Source organism: Syngnathus typhle, linkage group LG5 (genome assembly GCF_033458585.1).
Source record: "Syngnathus typhle isolate RoL2023-S1 ecotype Sweden linkage group LG5, RoL_Styp_1.0, whole genome shotgun sequence".
Lineage (NCBI taxonomy): Eukaryota > Metazoa > Chordata > Actinopteri > Syngnathiformes > Syngnathidae > Syngnathus > Syngnathus typhle.
Genome location: NC_083742.1, coordinates 4,568,052 through 4,590,379, shown reverse-complemented (window position 1 = coordinate 4,590,379; position 22,328 = coordinate 4,568,052). Strand labels below are relative to the sequence as shown.

Here is a 22,328-nt window from a genome sequence, read left to right as displayed (position 1 = left end):
CAGGCCTGCAAATGACAAAAAATTGTCTATAACTGACGGCCATTCAAATGAAAGAGAGGAAAGAGAATTTTGTTTGGGGGGGGGGGCACTGTAGGTTAATAATAAGCAAAAATTCAATTGGAAAGCAAAGTGACGAGAGATCACTGTACCTCACTTGATGCTTGTTTAAATAACAAACAGCGTCAAACCTGGCAAAACTGCTAGCTTTAATAAATAGACTGGCAGTCTTGGAAATGGATATTCATGGTTTCCCTTAAAAATGTACCGGTAATCAGTCATGAACCGTAACAGTGATTAAAGTTTGTAACCAGTGGCAGTTTATTTGAACAATCTGTGATTTTTAGGATTGAGGAATACCTCTGTGCATAAGGTCAGTTCTCTAAGTCTAGTTTTCACTGCCACCATATTGCATTGAGCGGTGAGCAGCCTAAGAAGCCTCACATTACTTAATGAGAGAAATGTCGAAAGAAACAGCAGGCTAGGGGTTTGGAAAGCTGGCTAATCTGTACTCAAACTGATTAGCTCTAAGAGGGGTCCTCGCTAGGCTATTGGGGTTAGCAGGGGCCAGGCTCAGACAGTCTAAGACATTTTATTCAGTGTGGTATTATCAGCAAAAAATGCACGGTAACTTCACGGGCATCACAATTAGAAGTGGATGCAAAATTCTTCAAAATCATACTTCTCACCATTCTTTTGTGGCATTCTGTGGAAAATCAAGGTCAATTATATTATATTACTACAGTTTTTTTCCATGTATAATGCGCAAAATTTAACTAATTTATTGTCCTAAAATCTGGGGTGCGCATTATACATGGGTACAAAAAAAACATATATATATTTTTTTAATTATTTTTTTAATCCGGATATGATACGGCGCTTTCTTCTCTGCTGTTCACTTCAAACAGGCTCCATACGAACACAATGCTCTCGTATCAGACGCTTGCTCGATCACCTGCTCGTTTACTGTCACAATGTACCCTACACAAATCCGAAACATTTCTTCGCTATTGAGTTTGCTAGCGCATGCGCAGTGATTCTGACCAGCAGAATAACATCCGGTTGTTCCGAAAGATGATCTTTTTTCTGAAATAATTTTACGTCTACGGACTTAAGTAGGAGTCAAAATTTGGGTGCGTATTATACATGGGTACAGGCTTTTTTCCAGCATCAACATGCCATTTTTAGGGTGCGTATTATACATGGGGTCGCATTATACATGGAGAAAAACGGTATATTAATTATATTACTGGATCAATACTACACCCACTTCAGTGTGCTTTTACTAGTGCTTACACTTTGTTGTTTTACTGGAGTGTGTCATTTTAGATCGCTTATTCAATTTAAAACTCACACAAGCAATCAGCAGTTTTCTGCGGCTGAGCCATGATTGGTTGTGTCCTGACACTTGGCAACTGTGATGTCACTTTCGATTGACAGCAAGTGGCAAAATGGCACCCCTCTGAAAAGGATAAAAATGGGTGAATTTTGTTGCTTATCTCATGTTCCACAAATGCGATATTATTCAGAATGCTGTGTTTAGACTAGTGGGGTCACATACAACATATTATTGTGAAGAACATTTTTGGCTGGACTTTCCCTTTACTAAATGAAGACTAACACTATTTTGTCTGAAATTGTACAACGGAACATCTGGGCCCATAGAGACGAATTTATCCTCTTAATATGTGACTGCTGACAGCTTAGGGGGGGGGGGTAGCTGTGACATTATGTTGCAATGCTTTGGTGTAAACATGTTTTAGGCAAAGCAAGTTGGCTAGGTGCTGTAATGTATAAAATTTTGTTACAGCAAACAGCAGTTTCTTGCCTCAGGTCCTAATTCAATCATTACGGTGTCATTTGTAGATACCACAAATTTAGAAAAAAAAATCCTTCTTAAGAGTTTTGTTGTCATGTGTTTCACACTGGTGGTATTTTGCAACCCAAAAAGATGACATGCCTTTGGCCCTGCAAAACTGAACTTGGGTAAATATCTAATCATATAACGGAAATACTGGGACCAACGTTTTGGTCGTGATTATTTGTAGATGGGGGCAGTGTTTACCGTGTCTGCTGCGCATAGAAGTTTCATCCTCAACGTGGGTGGGCGTGTGTGTGTGTGTGTGTGGGGGGGGGGGGGGTAGTGCCTGGAGTGAACTAATGTGCGGTCAGAAAATATTTTCCGTAATTCTTGATGGCCACCACGCTTATGGGTATTTCAATTATTTCATTGATTAGTCACACAATTTTTGCGAAACCAGTTGACTGTCATCAACGTAAATTCTTCCTCGATTGGATTACAAGCTTTTCAAATCCAGGTGACATCTGTAATTGGATACTTGTTCAGTGTACTTACAGGTCTTAACCTAATGAGATTTCCTCTTGTCAAGCCCTAATGTGGCATTCGGTCTGCTTGCTCGTACACAATTCATGTGACGGAAAATGGACTCATACACCGTTAGCCACTCTGTGGTAATGCATCCAAACCACTTCTGTCTGTCATAACAATTGCATCCGTACTTTATTTGGGTCACCTCCTGTGAGTATTGTCTGGGAGGCATTTTTGGACGATACTGCATACAGACTGGGAGTCTGGAATGAAATATTGATTGTGGGTGGAGATGTTTTTGCTCCTGTGTTTTGTCAGCAAGTGTATTCATCACTGCAGTCGGTGCATCTATGCGTCTTTTTGCCCAGTGGAAAGAATGAAGTGCTGTGAATACTTTTCGAATGCGCTGCAGATAAAAGGGATTACATCTGTAGTCGTAGATGTTTTAGATCAGGTTATTTTTGGAAACAAATTTTACAATTAAAACGCTCCATTTAACAATTTTCTGTCTTAAAAGGATGGGAACAAGGAACAGCAGGCTAATTCCAAACACCTGAATTTTGTGAACGAGCTGCAGTAAACTGCATAGTTAGAGCCTCGCAGTCAGTGTCTTTATACTGTATGTGCAAGGATTGAGGAACAGGTAATGGGTTAGCAAATCAATTGCTAATAATTTCTTATAGTCGACAAATCATTTAAATACGACCGTATTATAGTCGGGTTTTTTTTATATAGTTTGGGTGCGACTTATAATCAGGAGCGACTTGTATGTGAAATTATTAACATGTTATTACTTGATCATTAACACATTACTATAGTATAGTTCAGGGGTCACCAAACTACGGCCCGCGGGCCGGACACGGCCCGCGGGACCGTTTAATCCGGCCCGCCAACCCTGAATAAATTGTATTATTAAACTTTTTTTTTTTTGCTCATTTTGCCTGCAATGACTGCGTTTCCCCAGTAGATGGGGAAGCGCTCGCCTGCGCATTTACTACCGGAAGCCGTGTCAGAAAGCTCGGTGCACACTCACAAGTGCGTGTACGGACATGGCGCACTCGCGCTCTATTTGTATCAGTCCCGAATTTAGAGCGTGGGCTGTGACGACAGCATTCTTGTAATTTGCGCGCTGAGCTTTCAGATGCAGTTTTGCCCTAAGGCCACCCACAAACCTTCCCCTGGAATCCTTCCGTTAAAATGTCGCCCAAGTAAAGCAGGGTGAACACAGTGCCGAGCGTTTAAAAGAGCCAATTTGGCTCGACGTACGCGACGTGACGTTCAGCCACATGAACGTCAACATCTACCCGTCACAGATCGAGGTAAACGGACCAACACCTCGGATCTCGCGTAAGAATTGCCACAACAAATTTTACTCCAGACTATGACGCACTATCAAACTAACAAAAAAGACAGCGGTGTCTACAAGCCTACTGGAACCTACAAAAGGATTATAAGGAAAGAACACAAGAACTTTAAGAGACTGCTCATATGTGTCAGAGAGGTTCTGCTCTGACAACTGAGCTGAACTTTTATCTGTTAAGATTGTGCATGGCACAACAGAAAGTTAATGTTCCATGGTTTTTTTTCTATGAAGAACCCAGAGAGAGTTATTTAGTTATTTATTTCCTGTTTTTTCTGTGAAGAACTCAGAGAGGGTTTAGTTATTATTTATTTCATTAATAGTGTTATTTGTTTCCTGACTTTTTTTCTGTAAAGAACCTGGAAAGGGTTATTAAATAACCGTTATTTGGTTATGTGTGGCTTTCTGGAAAACAATCAATTTTTTAAGCTCCCCTACGATCGTCACACTTTTTCTGTTACAAACTGCCACCGGCCCGCCATCAGAGAAGGGAAAGGTTATGTGGCCCTCACAGGAAAAAGTTTGGGGACCCCTGGTATAGTTGATCACTTCACATGTTAGTTTCACTTTAAACCGCATGAGGGCGCACTAGGCCTGTGGAATAATTGCTACCGCAACTGACAATGCGTCTGACCTCAGCGCCGCATGTACTTCCGGACGGAATCAGCAGCGATGTTTGTGACACAGGGGACGAAGATTTAAATGGATTTAATGATTTGGAGTGACACGGATGGTTCGATAAAATTGTTATTAATGTTATAGTCATTTGATATATAGTTCACATCAGTGACGTGCGGTGAGGTTCATGACTGGGGAGTAGGGGTGTAACGATTCATCGATACACATCAATTAATCGATATAATGCGCTACGATTTATTGGCATCGATGCTAAACGTAAACATCGATTTATATCGCCGTGTTTGACCTCGGACATTAGACGCGACTTTATTTTGAAATCCAGTTCATTGTTGCTTGCTTCCTCTTTCCGGGAGCAGTGCGCGGCGGCGTTGTGTTGTGAGCAGAGCAGGCACGTGAAAGGGGAGTCGACAACTAGTACGCGGCTCCTGGGCTGGTGCTATGGCTAGTGTCCAAAAAGACGAGGAAATTTGCTCCCCTTTAGGCTTCAAGTCATTCGTTTGGAAGTAGGGGTGTAACGATACATCGATACACATCGATTAATCGATATAATGCTCTACGATTTATTGTTATCGATGCTAAAGGTAAACATCGATTTATATCGCCGTGTTTGACCTCGGACATTAGACGCAACTTTATTTTGAAATCCAGTTCATTGTTGCTTGCTTCCTCTTTCCGGGAGCAGGGAGCAGTGCGCGGCGTTGTGTTGTGAGCAGAGCAGGCACGTGAAAGGGGAGTCGACAACTAGTACGCGGCTCCTGGGCTGGTGCTATGGCTAGTGTCTAAAAAGACGAGGAAATTTGCTCCCCTTTAGGCTTCAAATCATTCGTTTGGAAGCACTTTGGATTCCAAAGAAAAGATGGCTCAACCGACAAGACACGTGCAGTTTGTAAATCCTGCCATGCGGTGATCAAATATTCAGGGAGCACAAATCTCGCCGCACATTTAAAGAAAAAACACGACATCAAAGTTCAGTGTTAAAATAAGCACTTTGTATACTGCAATACTCCTGTAATTTCCTAAATAAAGAGTCTGCAGTACCTTGTTGATTTTGCGTATGAATTGTTATAAATCAGGATATTGTTCTATATTTTTTATTAAAAAAAATATCGATCGTAGAGCACTATATCGCGATATATCGTGAATGAATCGCAGCAGGCTTTAAGATATCGGCAAATATCGTATCATAGTTCTTTGTATCGATATTATATCGTATCGTGACAAAACCCGCGATTTACACCCCTAGTAAGCAGTACCAATGTGTTAGATCGAACTTTAGTCAGTTCCAATCATTTTATAGGAGATAGTTTGAGAAACGAGATTGTTTACATGGGGCTGCCACAACACTTTGCTGAGGCTCATGGGAGTCTGCGAGCTGAGGCTCATGGGAGTTTGCGGGTGGCTAATGCTATAATGATAGCTGCCATACGCACGAGGCTATTTCATTTCAAAATCGTTACTCCGTTAATGTTTCGAGTAAATTTATGGATTTATATGGAAGGGAAACATAAGTAAGCAGTACCAAGGTGTTAGATCGAACTTTAGTCAGTTACGATCATTGTATAGGAGATATTTTGAGAAATGCGATTGTTTACAGAGGGCTCATTGGTTATTGGCGAGTGGATGCATACCGCAACCCTAGTCAACCTCAGTTTGTTGCAGTATAGCTTCTATTTTATGCGCCTTTCAATCCGGTGCGCCATAAATGTGAAATAATTTCTAAAAAAAAATATGGTACATTGAAAACAATGATAAAATAATTATAACTCCTTTCTTTCATTGCTGTTCTTGCCATTGTCTGTGTCACTCCAAATCATTAAATCCTTCAAACTCTTTGTCCTTCGTGTCACTTACAAAGAAAGCCGCTCATGATGCCGGTAGTACATGGGGCCCTTCATCATCCGGTGATCGAATCTTTGTCCTTTATGTAAACAACCGCTGCGCCGCGCCACTGACGTCACTTGAAATTCAAATTACAGTAATGCCTTGCTACATCGCGGTTCGTTTATTGCAGTTTAACTTTTTTTGGGGGGGGGAATTTTGAAAATTTGTGAAAAAATTCACGTATAAGTCCCTCCTCAGTATAAGTCGCCCCCACCACCCAAACTATGGAAAATTACGGTACTTTGTTTCGGACTGCAATGACGTAAGACATTATAAGGATGATGCAATAAATAAATTATAATAAGTATTGTAGCCAAAATGTATTAACAATTTTAGTTAATGCGCCTGACCTAGCCTCAGCAACGCGGCGGTTGTTTACATAAAGGACAAAGATTGACTCGACGGAGCTCTCTTTCACTTCCGTGGATTGAAGTCGGGGGCCGGCGCTCGGCCGGGTGGCTGTCCAGGGACGGTGGATGGGGCTCGGACAATGCTTTTACGCACGCCCGGTCCTACTCTACCGAGCTGTCTTTCACCTCTGTGGATGGAAGTTGAGGGACGGCGTTCAGCCGGGTGGCTGTCCGGGGACGGTGGATGGGGCTCGGTCATGGCTGCGTTGTTGACAAAAAACGAGGAATTTGATCGAAGGATTTACCGTATTTTCCGCCCTATAAGGCGCACCGGGGTATAAGGCGCACCTTCAATGAACGGCCCATTTTAAAACTTTGTCCATATATAAGGCGCACCGGCCTATAAGGCGCATAAAATAGAAGCTTTACTGCAACAAACTGAGGTTGACTAGGGTTGCGGTATGCACCCACTAGCCAATAACCAACGAGCCCTCTGTAAACAATCGCGTTTCTCAAACAATCTCCTATAAAATGATTGGAACTGACTAAAGTTCAATCTAACGCATTGGTACTACTTACCTATGTTTCCCTTCCATATCGATCCGTAGATTTACTCGAAACATTAACAGCGCGGCCTATTTTGACATGAAATAGCCTCGCGCGTATAGCAGCTATCGTTATAGCATTAGCCATCCGCGATTTCCTATGAGCCTCAGCTCGCAATCTCCCATGAGCCTCAGCAAAGTGTAAACAATCGCGTCTCTCAAACGAGCTCCTATAAAATGATCAGAACTGACTAAAGTTTGATCTAATGCATTGGTACTACTTACCTATGTTTCCCTTCAATATCGATCCGTAGAATTACTCGAAACATTAACAGAGCAGCCTATTTTGACATGAAATAGCCTCGCTCGTATAGCAGCTATCGTTATAGCATTAGCCATCCGCAAAAACCAATGACCCTCAGCTCGCAATCTCCCATGAGCGTCAGCAAAGTGTAAACAAACAATCGCGTCTCTCAAACGAGCTCCTATAAAATGATCAGAACTGACTAAAGTTCGATCTAACGCATTGGTACTACTTACCTATGTTTCCCTTCCATATCGATCCGTAGAATTACTCGAAACATTAACAGAGCAGCCTATTTTGACATGAAATAGCCTCGCGCGTATAGCAGCTATCGTTATAGCATTAGCCATCCGCAATTTCCTAAGAGCCTCAGCTCGCAATCTCCCATGAGCCTCAGTAAAGTGTAAACAATCGCGTCTCTCAAACGAGTGCCTATAAAATGATCAGAACTGACCAAAGTTCGATCTAACGCATTGGTACTACTTACCTATGTTTCCCTTCCATATCGATCCGTAGAATTACTCGAAACATGAACAGAGCAGCCTATTTTGACATGAAATAGCCTCGCGCGTATAGCAGCTATCGTTATAGCATTAGCCATCCGCAAAAACCAATGACCCTCAGCTGGCAATCTCCCATGAGCCTCAGCAAAGTGTAAACAAACAATCGCGTCTCTCAAACGAGCTCCTATAAAATGATCAGAACTGACTAAAGTTCGACCTAACGCATTGGTACTACTTACCTATGTTTCCCTTCCATATCGATCCGTAGATTTACTCGAAACATGAACAGAGCGGCCTATTTTGACATGAAATAGCCTCGCGCGTATAGCAGCTATCGTTATAGCATTAGCCATCCGCAATTTCCTATGAGCCTCAGCTCGCAATCTCCCATGAGCGTCAGCAAAGTGTAAACAATCGCGTCTCTCAAACGAGCTCCTATAAAATGATCAGAACTGACTAAAGTTTGATCTAACGCATTGGTACTACTTACCTATGTTTCCCTTCCATATCGATCCGTAGAATTACTCGAAACATTAACAGAGCAGCCTATTTTGACATGAAATAGCCTCGCGCGTATAGCAGCTATCGTTATAGCATTAGCCATCCGCAATTTCCTAAGATTCTCAGCTCGCAATCTCCCATGAGCGTCAGCAAAGTGTAAACAATTGCGTCTCTCAAACGAGTGCCTATAAAATGATCAGAACTGACCAAAGTTCGATCTAACGCATTGGTACTACTTACCTATGTTTCCCTTCCATATCGATCCGTAGAATTACTCGAAACATGAACAGAGCAGCCTATTTTGACATGAAATAGCCTCGCGCGTATAGCAGCTATCGTTATAGCATTAGCCATCCGCAATTTGCTATGAGCCTCAGCTCGCAATCTCCCATGAGCCTCAGCAAAGTGTAAACAATCGCGTCTCTCAAACGATCTCCTATAAAATGATCAGAACTGACTAAAGTTCGATCTAACGCATTGGTACTACTTACCTATGTTTCCCTTCCATATCGATCCGTAGATTTACTCGAAACATTAACGGAGCAGCCTATTTTGAAATGAAATAGCCTCCCGGGTACAACAGCTATTCGGTGACGCCCCCTGACTACAGTTACCGTAATGCTGGGAAGCGATGTGACCTTGTAATTTACTAGTCGTACTAAAACGTACTAAAACATTTTGGCAGAGCACTGTGTACAACCAGTATGGATCAACAAATTCATCACTTGATCCATATATAAGGCGCACCGGGCTATAAGGCGCACTGTTGACTTTTGATAAAAATTTAGGTTTTTAGGTGCGCCTTATAGGGCGGAAAATACGGTAATGATTTAGAGTGCACAGATGGTTTGATAACATTATTGCTTATATAATAGTTATTTGATATATAATTTATATATCATTATATGGGCCTGTGGAATATTTTGAAGTGCAAGAGCCATCAGCGGCGCGCACGCATTGTTGACAAAGGACGATTGATGGATTTAATGAATTGGAGTGACGCAGATGGTTTTATTAACGTGTTATTTATGTAATAGTTTTTTTAATAACTTTGAATTTTACGTCAGGGCCGTTCTCAGCTCTTAGTTTGTGTTTATGTCACGTTAGCATACCTATCGTTTAGCCTATTGTTGCTCGTTCATGACTGTTCTTGGTGTTGGATTTTGTCGAATAAATTGCCCCCCAAAATGCGATTTATACTCCGGAGTGACTTATATGTTTTTTTTTTTTCACTTTTTTGGGCATTTTATGGCTGATGCGATTTATACTCCGGAGCGATTTATAGTCCGAAGATTACGGTATGTTGTGCATTTGAGCAGTAGGCGTAATTCTTATACATAACAGTACATAACATGGAAATTTAAAAAAAACGTTATAAAAGTTAATTTCTATCGGTTGCCACCAAAGGGCACATCTATATATAATGTTATCATTCAAAATTGAGGAAAAAATAGACTGCTTTGACTCGATGTTTCCCACATGGTTTGGGGCAATGGATTATTTCCCATATTGTTACAATATAATTATAATTTTTGGTTGGATATATTTTATTTGTGCATGTATCAGTGTGACCCTTAAGCAATTTATTTTGGTTTTGTTTTTTTGCTCTTAAAAATTATACATGATGGCCACAGTGCATACACCCAACTGACTTTGTGATGTACTTAACTTTTTTTTTTGTTTTGTTTGCATCCTCACCTGAGCTAGCCATAATTTGTTGAGTTGCGTAATCAGAGATGCCTAACCAAGTGGCTAACACACACAAAATCGAGCTGACTAACCCCTGTCTGTCTTTGTTATGTATGGGGGGGCCTGATGGCAAAATTCTAGTTATTTAAAGAATAAAAAAAAACGCCATAAGATGAAAAGTAGCTGACTTTCCAGTGTGTATTTCATGCCATCTTTTTATCATTAGCCATTTGGACGTGACCAGCCTGGACAGGCACTGCTTTTTTCACTCAGTTTCAGAGGAGTCATGGTAAAATATTTCTCCTTCTCTTTGCCGTCGATGATACAAATCGTTGGCGCCACCATATATAGAAAGCAAAACAAGACAAATAAAATGCAAAATACACTTGTGGGGGTAATCCTGACCTCACTGCTCTTGTGCTTAATATACTCTTTTAGATTAGACTTCACACCCAGTGATACAACTACACTTGCTAAGTGTACAGTACCTTCTGTTCAGTCTGAGTCATTCCCAAGGTAATCAAACAAAATATTTCCTCACCATGGAAAAAGAAAGCTTGTAACAGAACACTCATCCAGTACTGACTAACAAATGGCAAGTGACGCAATCCACGGCATGCTCAGTCATGTACAGACCTTCCACTTTTATGATCCAAGCACTATCTCACTGTAACCTGGGCATCATGCTCCATAAACAAATCTCGCATCGTAGTCATGGAGAAGTTGTTATGAATGATAGACAAGAGTGCGCTCCGCTTCCATTCATCTTCGAACGCAGCTAGCACTGGCAAGTACACACACTGTCACTCCGTTTTTGGTGCATTCTGAATATCCAAATTGCAAAATTGAGCAACAAACGGTCACACTTGAAGTAGTGTGGGCTCGGAGTAAATTTACTTTAAAAAGAAGATATTTATATTTTGTTCAACTATTCATTTAGAGGGAAAATCTCAGCTGGAATATAAGTCACTTCCGTGTTTATATTCACATTTGCAGAAGTTTCATTTCACATCCACTACAGTAGGTGGCAATAGTGTCCTCATATGTCAGAGTGTTTTTTTTTACACTAAACATGCGCACACACAGCACAGAACTGATCAAGGATGCATTTGAAAATACAATCCAAGCGTGCTCTCGACACCCAAGTCCGAGTCAGAGCGGCATGCTGGACAAATGGAATGCGTACAATCAAGACATCAGTGTTGTGGGCTGATGGGGGATTTAAATGACCTCATTCATCATTTGTATACCATGGATACAACACAAGTTTGTACGATATCACCTTTTGGGAAGTGAACAAACTCTCAAAGGACACCATGTAAAATTATTTAACAGTGAAGAGAGATAATGATGCAAACTTTCACTATTAAAAAACCCTTAAAGAACACCATGTCAAAATATTTAACAGTGAAGAAAAGGTGGAGAGATAATGATGCAAACTTTCACTATCAAAAAACGTTTTTGTGTTTTACTTTTATTGTATTTCAGGCAAATTTATGCGCTTTTAATCTTTTTTGTGACAGACTAAAAAACAATGTAAATAGTTATTCATTGTTATACGTTGAGGTACAGTACATTTCTTTTTTGTTTTCATTATGTTCTTATGATTGCTATGTTATGCAGACAAACGTATAACAGTTTCATTAATAATATTTATAATCACGGCAGAAAGTTGAGGAGGGGCTGGATTTTCTTTCTGGTAGATTTTGCCATGTAAAGCCATTTGTTTGGAAGTATCCATTGTGTGAACATGTGTTCTTATCACATAAGCTGTTAATACAGGTCAGCAAAAGTATCATGTGCTTCATGTGGAGGAATGCCCCCACCCCCTCCCCCCAAACACAGCTTTAAGCTTTTTGACACTCCTATTGATAAGCTGTTTCCATCACAAGGTTTGTAAAAGGGGAAGTGGGATCTAAGTCATAAATAATGAATTGTATATACAGAGATTGTGCTTGTGACCATGTAAGTGCTGCAGAAGCTTGCATTGATCCGCCATGCTAATACTGATCTGAGTACACTAAAGCACAACGACTTACAGCATATTGGAAGTGTTTGAAGCGACATCATTAATGTCAGATATATGTGCCACTTTTTAGCTTCCACTCTATTGACATTGTTATAACAGCTCTGTGATAACGCTGTCCAAAGCTCGCCACATCAACTGTTCTAAGACCTCCTCCAACATAAGTTACTCTAACAAGCTTACATTTTATTTATTTAATGTTTTTAAAATTATTATTATAGTCACTGCAGCAGGCGGCTCGGTGGAGCACTGGGTAGCACGTCCGCCTTACAGTTAGGAGGGTGCGGGTTCGATTCCACCTCTGCCCCTCCCTGTGTGGAGTTTGCATGTTCTCCCCGGGCCCGCGTAGGTTTTCTCCGGGCACTCCGGTTTCCTCCCACATCCCAAAAACATGCTTGGTAGGCCGATTGAGCACTCCAAACTGTCCCTAGGTGTGAGTGCGAGTGGGTATGGTTGTTTGTCTCTGTGTGCCTTGCGATTGGCTGGCAACGGTTCTGGGTGTCCCCCGCCTACTGCCCGATGACGGCTGGGATAGGCTCCAGCACGCCCGCGACCCCCGTGGGGACTAAGCGGTACAGAAAATGGATGGATGGATAGTCACTGCCAGGGCTGTGGACTCTGTTCGGAGTCGGGGACTCGGTCATTTTTGCCGGACTCGGACTCAGTGCTGATTTTGACCGAGTCCACCGAGTCCGACAATAAAAAAAAAATAGGCAAGACGCAGCCAGAGAGTGTCAGGTTACAGTCAGCGCGGTAGGAGTTGGAAGAAGCAGTAAAAACTCCACCAAACTCGTCGTAATGACCCGTGATATATCAAAAGTCAAAAAGTCAAAGTCTGCTTTATTGTCAACATCTTCACATGCCGAGACACACAAAGAGATCGAAATGACGTCTTCCCTATCCCACGGTGACAAGACATATTACACGATAGACGTACAAGTAAACGACGCAATATAAAAAACAAGAAGGCACAAACAATAAATAATAAGAGTAACAATAAATAATAAATAAATAAATAACACAACGAATAAAAGCCAGTGTGCATACAGACAGTAAAAGTACAGGACGCTACGCAGAACGGGGAAGCGAGTTCAGGATCCTGACAGCCTGGAGTATGAAGCTGTTTGAGAGTCTGGTGGTGCGGGAGCGCAGGCTTCTGTACCTCTTCCCAGAGGGCAGAGGCTCGAACAAAGAATGAGCGGGGTGACTCACATCACTCACAATCGTGGTCGCCTCGCGGGTGAGATGGGAGGTGTAAATGTCCTTCAAGGAGGGGAGCGAAGCACCAATAATCTCACCAGCCGTGTTCACTATGCGCTGCAGGGCCTTCAAGTTGTAGTCAGTGCAGCCGCCACCCCAAACAGCAATACAGCTGGAGAGGACGCTCTCAATGGTGCCGCGGTAAAATGTAGTCATGACGGCCGGAGGGGCGCTCGCTCGCCTGAGTTTCCGCAGGAAGTACAGGCGGCGCTGGGCTTTCTTTGTCAGTGATGCGGTGTTGGTGGACCAGGAGAGATCCTCACTGATGTGCACCCCCAGGAACTTGGCGCTGCTCACTCTCTCCACCACAGCACCGTTGATGGTCAGTGGCAGGTGTTGGGTGTGACCCTTCCGGAAGTCCACAACAATCTCCTTGGTCTTGTCGACGTTCAGCAGGAGGTTGTTGTCCTTGCCCCACGTGGTCAGAAGCCTCCAGCCTGTATTGAGTCTCGTCTCCCTTGGTGATGAGACCCACCAGAGTCGTGTCGTCAGCAAACTTCACTATACGGTTGTCGCTGTAGGTTGCAGTGCAGTCATGCGTCAGGAGGGTGAAGAGCAGCGGACTGAGCACACAGCCTTGGGGGGCCCCCGTGCTCAGCGTGATGCTGGCGGAGATTTTGTCGCCAACACGTACTACTTGTGGCCTCTGACAGAGGAAGTCCAGTAGCCAGTTGCAGAGGTAGGTACTGAGGCCCAGCGTGTCAAGTTTGTTGATGAGGCGTTGTGGCACAATGGTGTTGAAGGCAGATATGTTATATCCTTACTATTTTCCAGGTTCTTAGATAGCAAGAATAGGTCGGACAACGACGTGAATGATAACTGCTTTATTCCTTACTCACAGTGCGTTCACAGGGCGTATCACAACAACACAGAATGCCCATCCCACTTCCGGGGTTTTTCTACTACGGAATTTGAGTTAGCCCAAAATACACAACATCTCTTCCCCTCTTACAATGAACGTGCTATATGCATGAACAACATAGTCTTATGCACCTATAACTTGACATCTTCAAGATCGATCAATAACTACCATTAAACAATTATCATATATGGTCCAGACAATTATGACAATAATATTCCCATGAAACCTTAACTTTGGGTGAGGGTGGACTACCTCGAATTATACCGAATTATAGCGAAAAACCGATGTCGTACGGCGTCGTACGGCATCAGCACTATGTTGGTTTCAATAAAAACATGAACTCACGTTTGCGTCAGTCAATTTTGATTTTTATAAAGGATTATTCTCATTTGATGTCATCGTGTCAGCTTTTAATTAATAAATGCAACAATATTAATTTGCTTTGAAAATACCTGAGTAATAAAATAAAATGGATGGATGGATGAATGATGATCACAATTAAGTATAAAGTCTCCTTTGTAATATATACTCCTTGTAGCCTGTACCCAAAAAGAGGAGTTTCTTTGCATCGAGGTTTATGCAAAGAGCTCACGTAATTATATTGTTGCGTTTTGGTGAAGTGAATGAGTGTTCCGTCTGTACGACTGGTCTTTGAATGCACCCTGCTTCAATGGCAGAACGCGGATGGCATCAAATGAGAATAATCCTTTCTAAAAATTAAAATTGACTGACGCAAACGTGAGTTCATGTTTTTATTGAAAACAACATAGTGCTGACGCCGTACGACATGGGTTTTTCGCTTTCCAAATAAGGGGTCGTCACTAATTATTTGTGTTTAGATAAATGTCTGAGCTATAATGGTGTAATTAATGATTAAAACTTGAAAGTATCTGTTTATTGTATTCATTTATATGTTTATTAAAGACAAAGCCATCACAAAACTGTTGTAATTATTTAGATGTTGATCTAAATTAGCCTTGAATAAAGACTAAGCAGTCACATAAATTAACAGAAAAAATGGACAGCCGGACTCTGACTCGGACTCGGACTCGGACTCATGGTCAAGAGGCCGGACTCGGACTCGGTGCAAAAATCCGACCGAGTCCACACCCCTGGTCACTGCAGCATAAAAACCTGTACATATTTTGTCATGCATGTGACTTTCAGACAGACTGTACTTTATTCATATATTTCTCTGTTCCTTCAGTTTTGAAACATCTGGTGTGTGAATGTGTGCGTGCGTGTATGTGTGTGAGTTCTTCCAGTCTTGTGTTTAGGATTGCCCACGCCCCACTAAGCATCACCACCAGCCTCTTCATTTGCATTAAGTGCAGTTAGTTAACAAAGTCCAATTTGTATGAGGACACATAGTCGCAGAAATTGCTTCCAGTCACTTGTGATTTACTTCTATTGTTTTGAAGCCATTGTGTGTATGTAGTAATTGTTTTTGAGTGTATTGTCTGGATTGGAAAGTTGATCAGGCTTGACTTGGCATTGTGCTTGTTCTTCTTGTAGATTACTTACGCTGATGTGTCATTGAGTCATTTCATTTTTTTTCTAATTAGAGTCTCCTTCGTCTCTTAGAATTGCTGACCCACAAAGCGATGAAAAGATCCGATTCTATGAAAGAGAAACAAATTCAAATGTTGGGGGGGGGGGGATTTTTAGAGCTGTTGGATTAGTTATTAGTTATTAATTATAATAATGATTCTAAAGTGTATTTCTGGATCTATTTAATGGTAACTCAAATGAGACATTGATTGGTTTTACTTTATTAACTTCCAAACACTGGAAATTCTTTAGTAATTTAGTTGTTTTAAATACCAAGCATGGCAAAGCTGCTTCTACAATAGTTACACTGTTACTGCACACATAGATTAGAAATGATTGGGTTTTTTTTCCCATTCAAATCTGTGCTCTCAGCTCTCAAGTTACGTGCATGTCCCAACATGAATCCCAGTAATTCCAGTTCTATAGTTCTACACCCTTGGTGTAGGGAGAAACAAAATGTAAATTTAAAATAAATGCAGTTGCATTATTTTATATACTGTTGTACTATTACCGGTACTTTCCTTTTCATACCTTGTACTGTGTTCAGAAACTATATCTTCCCTATTGCCCTTTCAGCTCAGGAATATGTGCGTGCAAGGCAGGAGTGTATGGACCCAAGTGTGACGAATGCCACCCAGGTTTCTTCCACTTCAGCAGCACCGGATGCCAGCCCTGTCAGTGTCACAATCACACCAACTACTGCCATCCACAGTCAGGTGAGTCTGCTGATAAGGAAAATTGCAATTTCATCTTGAACAGTGATTCTTATCTGGTGTGTTGGAACCCTAAAGTGCATTGCAGACCCATTTTGGGTGGGATCCCAGACAGCCAGAACAAAAATTACACAAGTTCTACTTTTGATTTTTATGCTACACTACAGAGGCATACCAAGAATATACTGTAATTAGGTAAACGACATGAAGAGTGGCCACCTCTTGCTTTGGGCACTAACTAGTTTACTACGTAAACAAATCCAGTGCAGCTCAGCCTCTGGTAAGTAATACGACAAATTCGTTATAAACTGCTTTTGAAAATGCAATGTCGACGGCTATTTCTAAACAAAACATGTTTTTTATTGTTCTTAACCTATAACAACCTATGAAAACACGACGCGTTCCGAGAGGCTTAATGTAAGCAGAATTGTTCATGCGTCGTACAGTCGATTGAAATTGCTAAGGGTTGATTCGATTTCCCCTGAAGTCCACGTATGGGGTACCACCTCCGCCGCCTAAGATAAATTGGTCCGCAGTCTGTGAGCAGCAGGAACCTCTCCTCAGTGATGACAAACCTTTCGTCATGGTCATTTCGTCCTAAGTCATAACATAATTGTCCGTCCTATCGTCTGTCCACGTTATATTTGAAAGGTTCCTCCGTCAAGCACTTTCATCTGTCCTTCAGTCGTCATGAGGCCCCCCAAAATAGAAAGCTCATCACCATTGCTATCATCTAGTACAGGGTTGGGCAAACGTTTTGACTCGCGGGCCGAACTGGGTTCTAAATTTGGACCGGAGGGCTGAACCAGGAGCAGATAGACGTAGTGTTTGTGTGAAGTAATATAAGCAACCTGTAAAGGTCATTGCATAAAAGATTTTGGCCTTTAGTAGGTAGTAAAGCATGGATATTCCAAACAAGTTTTTTTTTAAACAAATGCATTTATTAACAGCATTAAAAAAATAAAAAAAAATCACTAAAAAACTGCTATCAGTGATTCTCATAAAATACAACACTGTTATTATGAATAACAGTCTCCATCACTTCAGTGCCTGCAGGTCAGATTAATGAAAGATGTTTATCTTATGAGATCACATCAAACGGCAAACATTCTGACCAAATATATCATCTTGAAGAATCGGTGAAAGCATACATCCAAATAAAGTAATCAAAACGGCAACACGGTGAGGGGTATCTGAAAATCAGAGCAGAGTTTTAACTCACAAACACCTGGTAACAGAGGTGAGATAACGGGAAACACTTCCTTAAAGTAAGCCTTAAGAACTTTACAGGTTAAGATTAGTCGCAAACAGGTGGTGCATCAATGTCCTTGAGCATCCTGCATTGTTTGAAAATGAGAATGGTCGCTAGTTTCAATCCACACTTGTGAGTGTGCACCAAACTTTCTGACACGGCTTCCAGTAGTAAATGCGCAGGCGAACGGTTCCCCACCTACTGGGGAAACGCAGTCATTGCAGGCAAAATGACCAAAAAATGTTTGATAATACAATTTATTCAGGGTTGGTGGGCCGGATTAAACGGTCCCGTGGACCGGATGTGGCCCGTGGGCCGTAGTTTGCCCACCCCTGATCTAGTATAAAAGATTCCAGTCACTTTTTTGTTATATAGTGAGTACATTTGTGCCCTGCGATTGGCTGGCAACCGGTTCAGGGTGTCCCCCGCCTACTGCCCGGTGACAGCTGAGATAGGCTCCAGCACGCCCGCGACCCCCGTGGGGACTAAGCGGTTCAGAAAATGGATGGATGGATGGATAGTGAGTACATTTGTGTGTTTCTGTGAGACAATGCAGCCAAAATGAACATTAACATCATAAATAATTAAGTGCCACCCACCACTTGGGAATCATACCCAGGCTTTGACTTTTGATAGCACAAACCAAACCAGTGAACCTAACGACCTTGCAGAACATTCAACAAGATCAATACCCTAATAGTGCTGCAAGCTACAGTCATTCACACCAATAAGGCTGCAGAATTCACTAGAAGCTGTGTGCTTCATGATGGTTCCGTAGTTTGCAGGACTTAAGAGATAACAGGAATAAATCAGCTGCGGTTGCTCTGTTGTCCATTGTTGCCAAGGACAAAAAAAAGTGGCTCTTTTTCCCCTTATTTAAATGAATATGTCCCCACCTCTTCTCTTGTACATGTTGCAGGAATGACACTTGCACAAGCAAGTGAACATCGGCTATCATTCATTTCGCATCCTGGATGAAAGTAGCATAATAAACACACGCGAGACGGGCTGGGTGTGTTTCTGTCAGTCGTCAATTAAATGTGCATCCGTCAGTGACTGAGAGGTCTCTCAGTATTCGACCCGGGTAAGGCGATTACACGGACCGGCGAAAAAAACGCCGTCGTCCTTCCTATTCTTGAACTTTCTTGTCCCGCGTCCTTCTTCCGCAAAATGGATGTCAGTCAGTCAACTGTTCCAGTGCCAACAGAATTCCAATGATTATTTTGTCCAACGTTTTTCTCCCTATGTACTATCTACTGCACTGGTGGCAAACTCAAGGCCCGGGGGCCAGATACGGCCCGCCACATCATTTTATGTGGCCCGCGAAGACAAATTGTCCATTAAATTCGTGTGTCATTACTAGGATTGCAAATTGTCTTCACTTAATAATATCAGTTTTTTAAAATATTTGACCAGTTTTCACTCGTCTGATTTGAAAACGAGTTATTTGTCAGTTTGTTTTGTAGCTTTTACAGAACCCAAGAGGAAGCTGCCTGAGCACGTCTTTTTTCTTGTCTTCCGGGTTAGAGCAACGCTGGCGTCTGGACTGTTGACTGCCGCTTCTACCCCGAAAACCGTGTCCGCTATTTGTTTGTCCCCCGTCTGTTTTGTGTTTTCCCGTTTTAAGTGTGCTCGTTTCTTGTTTTCTTTTATTTTCTCGCCTTTTCTCCTGCCCACCGCGTATCTCTGGAGCTCTGCTCGCACTTCTTCGATCCCGCTCCCTCTGACTACGAGCTACGCTAGCCAGCTAGCCAACCCACCACCGGACCCTACTACCTCCCGGCTCTGAGCCTGTAACTGCTTGCTCTTGGCTCGGCAAGCGGCTCCAACCCAACTTGCTGGCCACTTGGCCGGCGTCCTCGGGGGGAGCACCCGCTCGCTGCGAGCTCGCCGGTCGTGGCTCGGCTGTGGGCCGCCATGACACACTGGGGCGTGCCGTTTGCACGGGTACAGTCGGGATTGACCAACACCACCACCCACTCCACCAACATCACGACTCGGTCCACTGCTGCTTCCATGCATTTCACTGCCTACAAACTTCTAGTTAACCAGCTACTAGCCATTTCTACCATTTTATCTGGATTATTCCCTGCTGCTTTCACGTCTCATCTCCTGCATGAACTATCACTTCTGCTTCTCCGGCCTTCCATTCCACTAACTTCTCGTCCATTTGTCTACACTGCTGCTGATCTTCATCATTTCAACAATAATCACCGTCTCCCTGCTGCTGCTGCCTCAGCTGCCAGCAAGGCTGGGATCCTCCGCCGTCGCCGCTACATCCACCGTAGCTCCGGACTATCTTTTAAACGACATTTCCCTGATGGCTCACCCATCCCCTCTTTCTGGACTAACTCTCGCCCCCCCGTCACCCCCACCTTCCGTACTGTGAACTTCAACAATCTCCGCTCCCCCACCCCCGCTCCTTCATCCATCTCCCTTGCACTGCTGAACTGTCGCTCCCTCTCCAACAAATCACTAGTTATTTTCGAACTAATATTGGACAATAATTTGGATCTGCTCCTTCTCTGTGAAACATGGCAACAGCCTCTGGACTATTTTTCTCTCAACCAAGCCACTCCGTCTAACTACAGCTACATCGCCAAACCCCGCCTCTCTGGGCGAGGAGGTGGTATCGCTGTCTTCCATAAGCGGTCCCTATCAATCACTGAATTGGACCTCAACCTCCCATCTATTTCATCCTTTGAATATCTCGCTTTCTCCCTCCCCAACTCTACTACTGCCGTTCTTATCTACCGCCCCCCCAAGTCACATCCGTCTTTTCTCTCTGAACTCTCTGAACTTCTCACCATCGTATCCTCAGTCTCCTACCGCCTCCTACTAATCGGTGATTTCAACATCCACATCGACCAGCCAACTGCTCCACTGACATCTGACTTCATCTCCGTTCTGGAATGCTTTCATCTCACCCAGCACATCACCTTCCCCACCCACACCAAAGGGCACACCCTGGATATAGTATGCTCCTCCTTTCCACTCACATCCAGCCCCCGTCCTCTCACCTTTCCACTGTCGGATCATCTCTGCATCCTCTTCTCCGCCCCTCTACCCTCGCCTCATAAATCCACAAAGCGCACCATTTCCTACCGCAACATCAAGACTGTAAACCCAATCACGCTTTGCCAGCTCTTATCCTCTGCTCTTCCCTCCGACCCCACTTCTTCCTCCCCTGATGACCTTGCCACCACGCTCAACAACATCCTTTCTGACTCCCTTGATTCCCTAGCCCCCTGGAAAACTTCCTCTGTTACATTCACTAACTCTGCCCCTTGGTACACACCGGAACTCCGCACCATGAAACAAACTGGCCGTCAACTGGAACGCCTCTACAAAAAAACCCGCCTCACCGTCCATGCCGAAACCTTTGAACAACACATCTCCTCCTACCGTGACGCTCTTCTTGCTGCCAAATCTGCTTACTTCTCATCTCTCATTAATAACACCAACCGAAACCCCCGCATACTCTTCTCCACCATCAACAAATTGCTCCAGCCACCGGTCACCAAGCCACCCTCCTCACCCGCCCTCTGTAACTCCTTCCTTGTCAACTTCAACAACAAAATCGCCCAAATCAACAGTTCTCTGACCGACATCATCAATAACTCCTCCTCCCCTGCCCTCCTGCCCCCACTTCCTGACCGCCCGCCCTTTCCCTCTCTCACTGCCTTCTCCCCTGTTGACTCCTCCACTATCCTAGACATCATTACCTCATCCAAGACAACCACCTGCTCTCTTGACCCTCTTCCAACGACCTTAACTAAGGCCTGCCTCCCTGTCCTCCTCCCCCACCTCACCACCCTTTTTAATCAGTCTTTATCCCTTGGTCACTTTCCCGCTGTCTATAAACTTGCAGCCATCACCCCCATTCTCAAAAAGCCCACCTTGGACCCACTCAACCTCTCCAACTACCGTCCCATCTCCAACCTTTCATTCCTTTCCAAAACCCTTGAACGCATTGTCTCCGCCCAACTCCACACCCATCTCCAGTCCAACAACCTCTATGAACCCTTCCAGTCCGGATTCCGCCCACTTCACAGCACTGAAACAGCTCTAGTTAAAGTCACCAACGATCTCCTCATTTCTGCAGACTCTGGTGCCCTCAACATCCTACTACTACTTGACCTTAGCGCAGCCTTTGACACTGTGAACCATTCCATCCTCCTCCAAAGGCTGCGCCAACTAGGTGTTGAGGGCACTGCACTCGACTGGCTCACCTCCTACCTCACCAACAGAAACCATTTCATCTCTCTCTCCGGTCACACATCCATCCTCTCCCCAGTTACACAAGGGGTCCCCCAAGGCTCAGTTCTTGGCCCCCTCCTATTCATCTGCTACCTCTTTCCCCTTGGTACCGTCATCCGCAAACTCAATCTGGACTTCCACTGCTACGCTGATGACACCCAGATCTATATACGTACGACACCAACCCGTAACCCTTCCCTCACTCATTTTGAAACCTGCATCTCTACAATAAAAGCATGGCTGACCCACAACTTTCTCAAACTCAACAGTGACAAAACAGAGCTCCTCCTCATAGGCACTAAATCC

The 22,328-nt window shown here is 43.3% G+C and overlaps 1 protein-coding gene across 1 annotated transcript in view; it reads left to right on the top strand.

Annotated features, from left to right (window-relative positions):
- Positions 1-22,328, top strand: part of LOC133153652 (multiple epidermal growth factor-like domains protein 9) — an 80,792-nt gene that overhangs the window by 20,065 nt on the left and 38,399 nt on the right. The window contains exon 3 of the mRNA XM_061277601.1: positions 16,374-16,513. Within this exon, the coding sequence (XP_061133585.1) occupies positions 16,374-16,513 (140 nt within the window). The remainder of the gene's footprint in view (positions 1-16,373; positions 16,514-22,328) is intronic.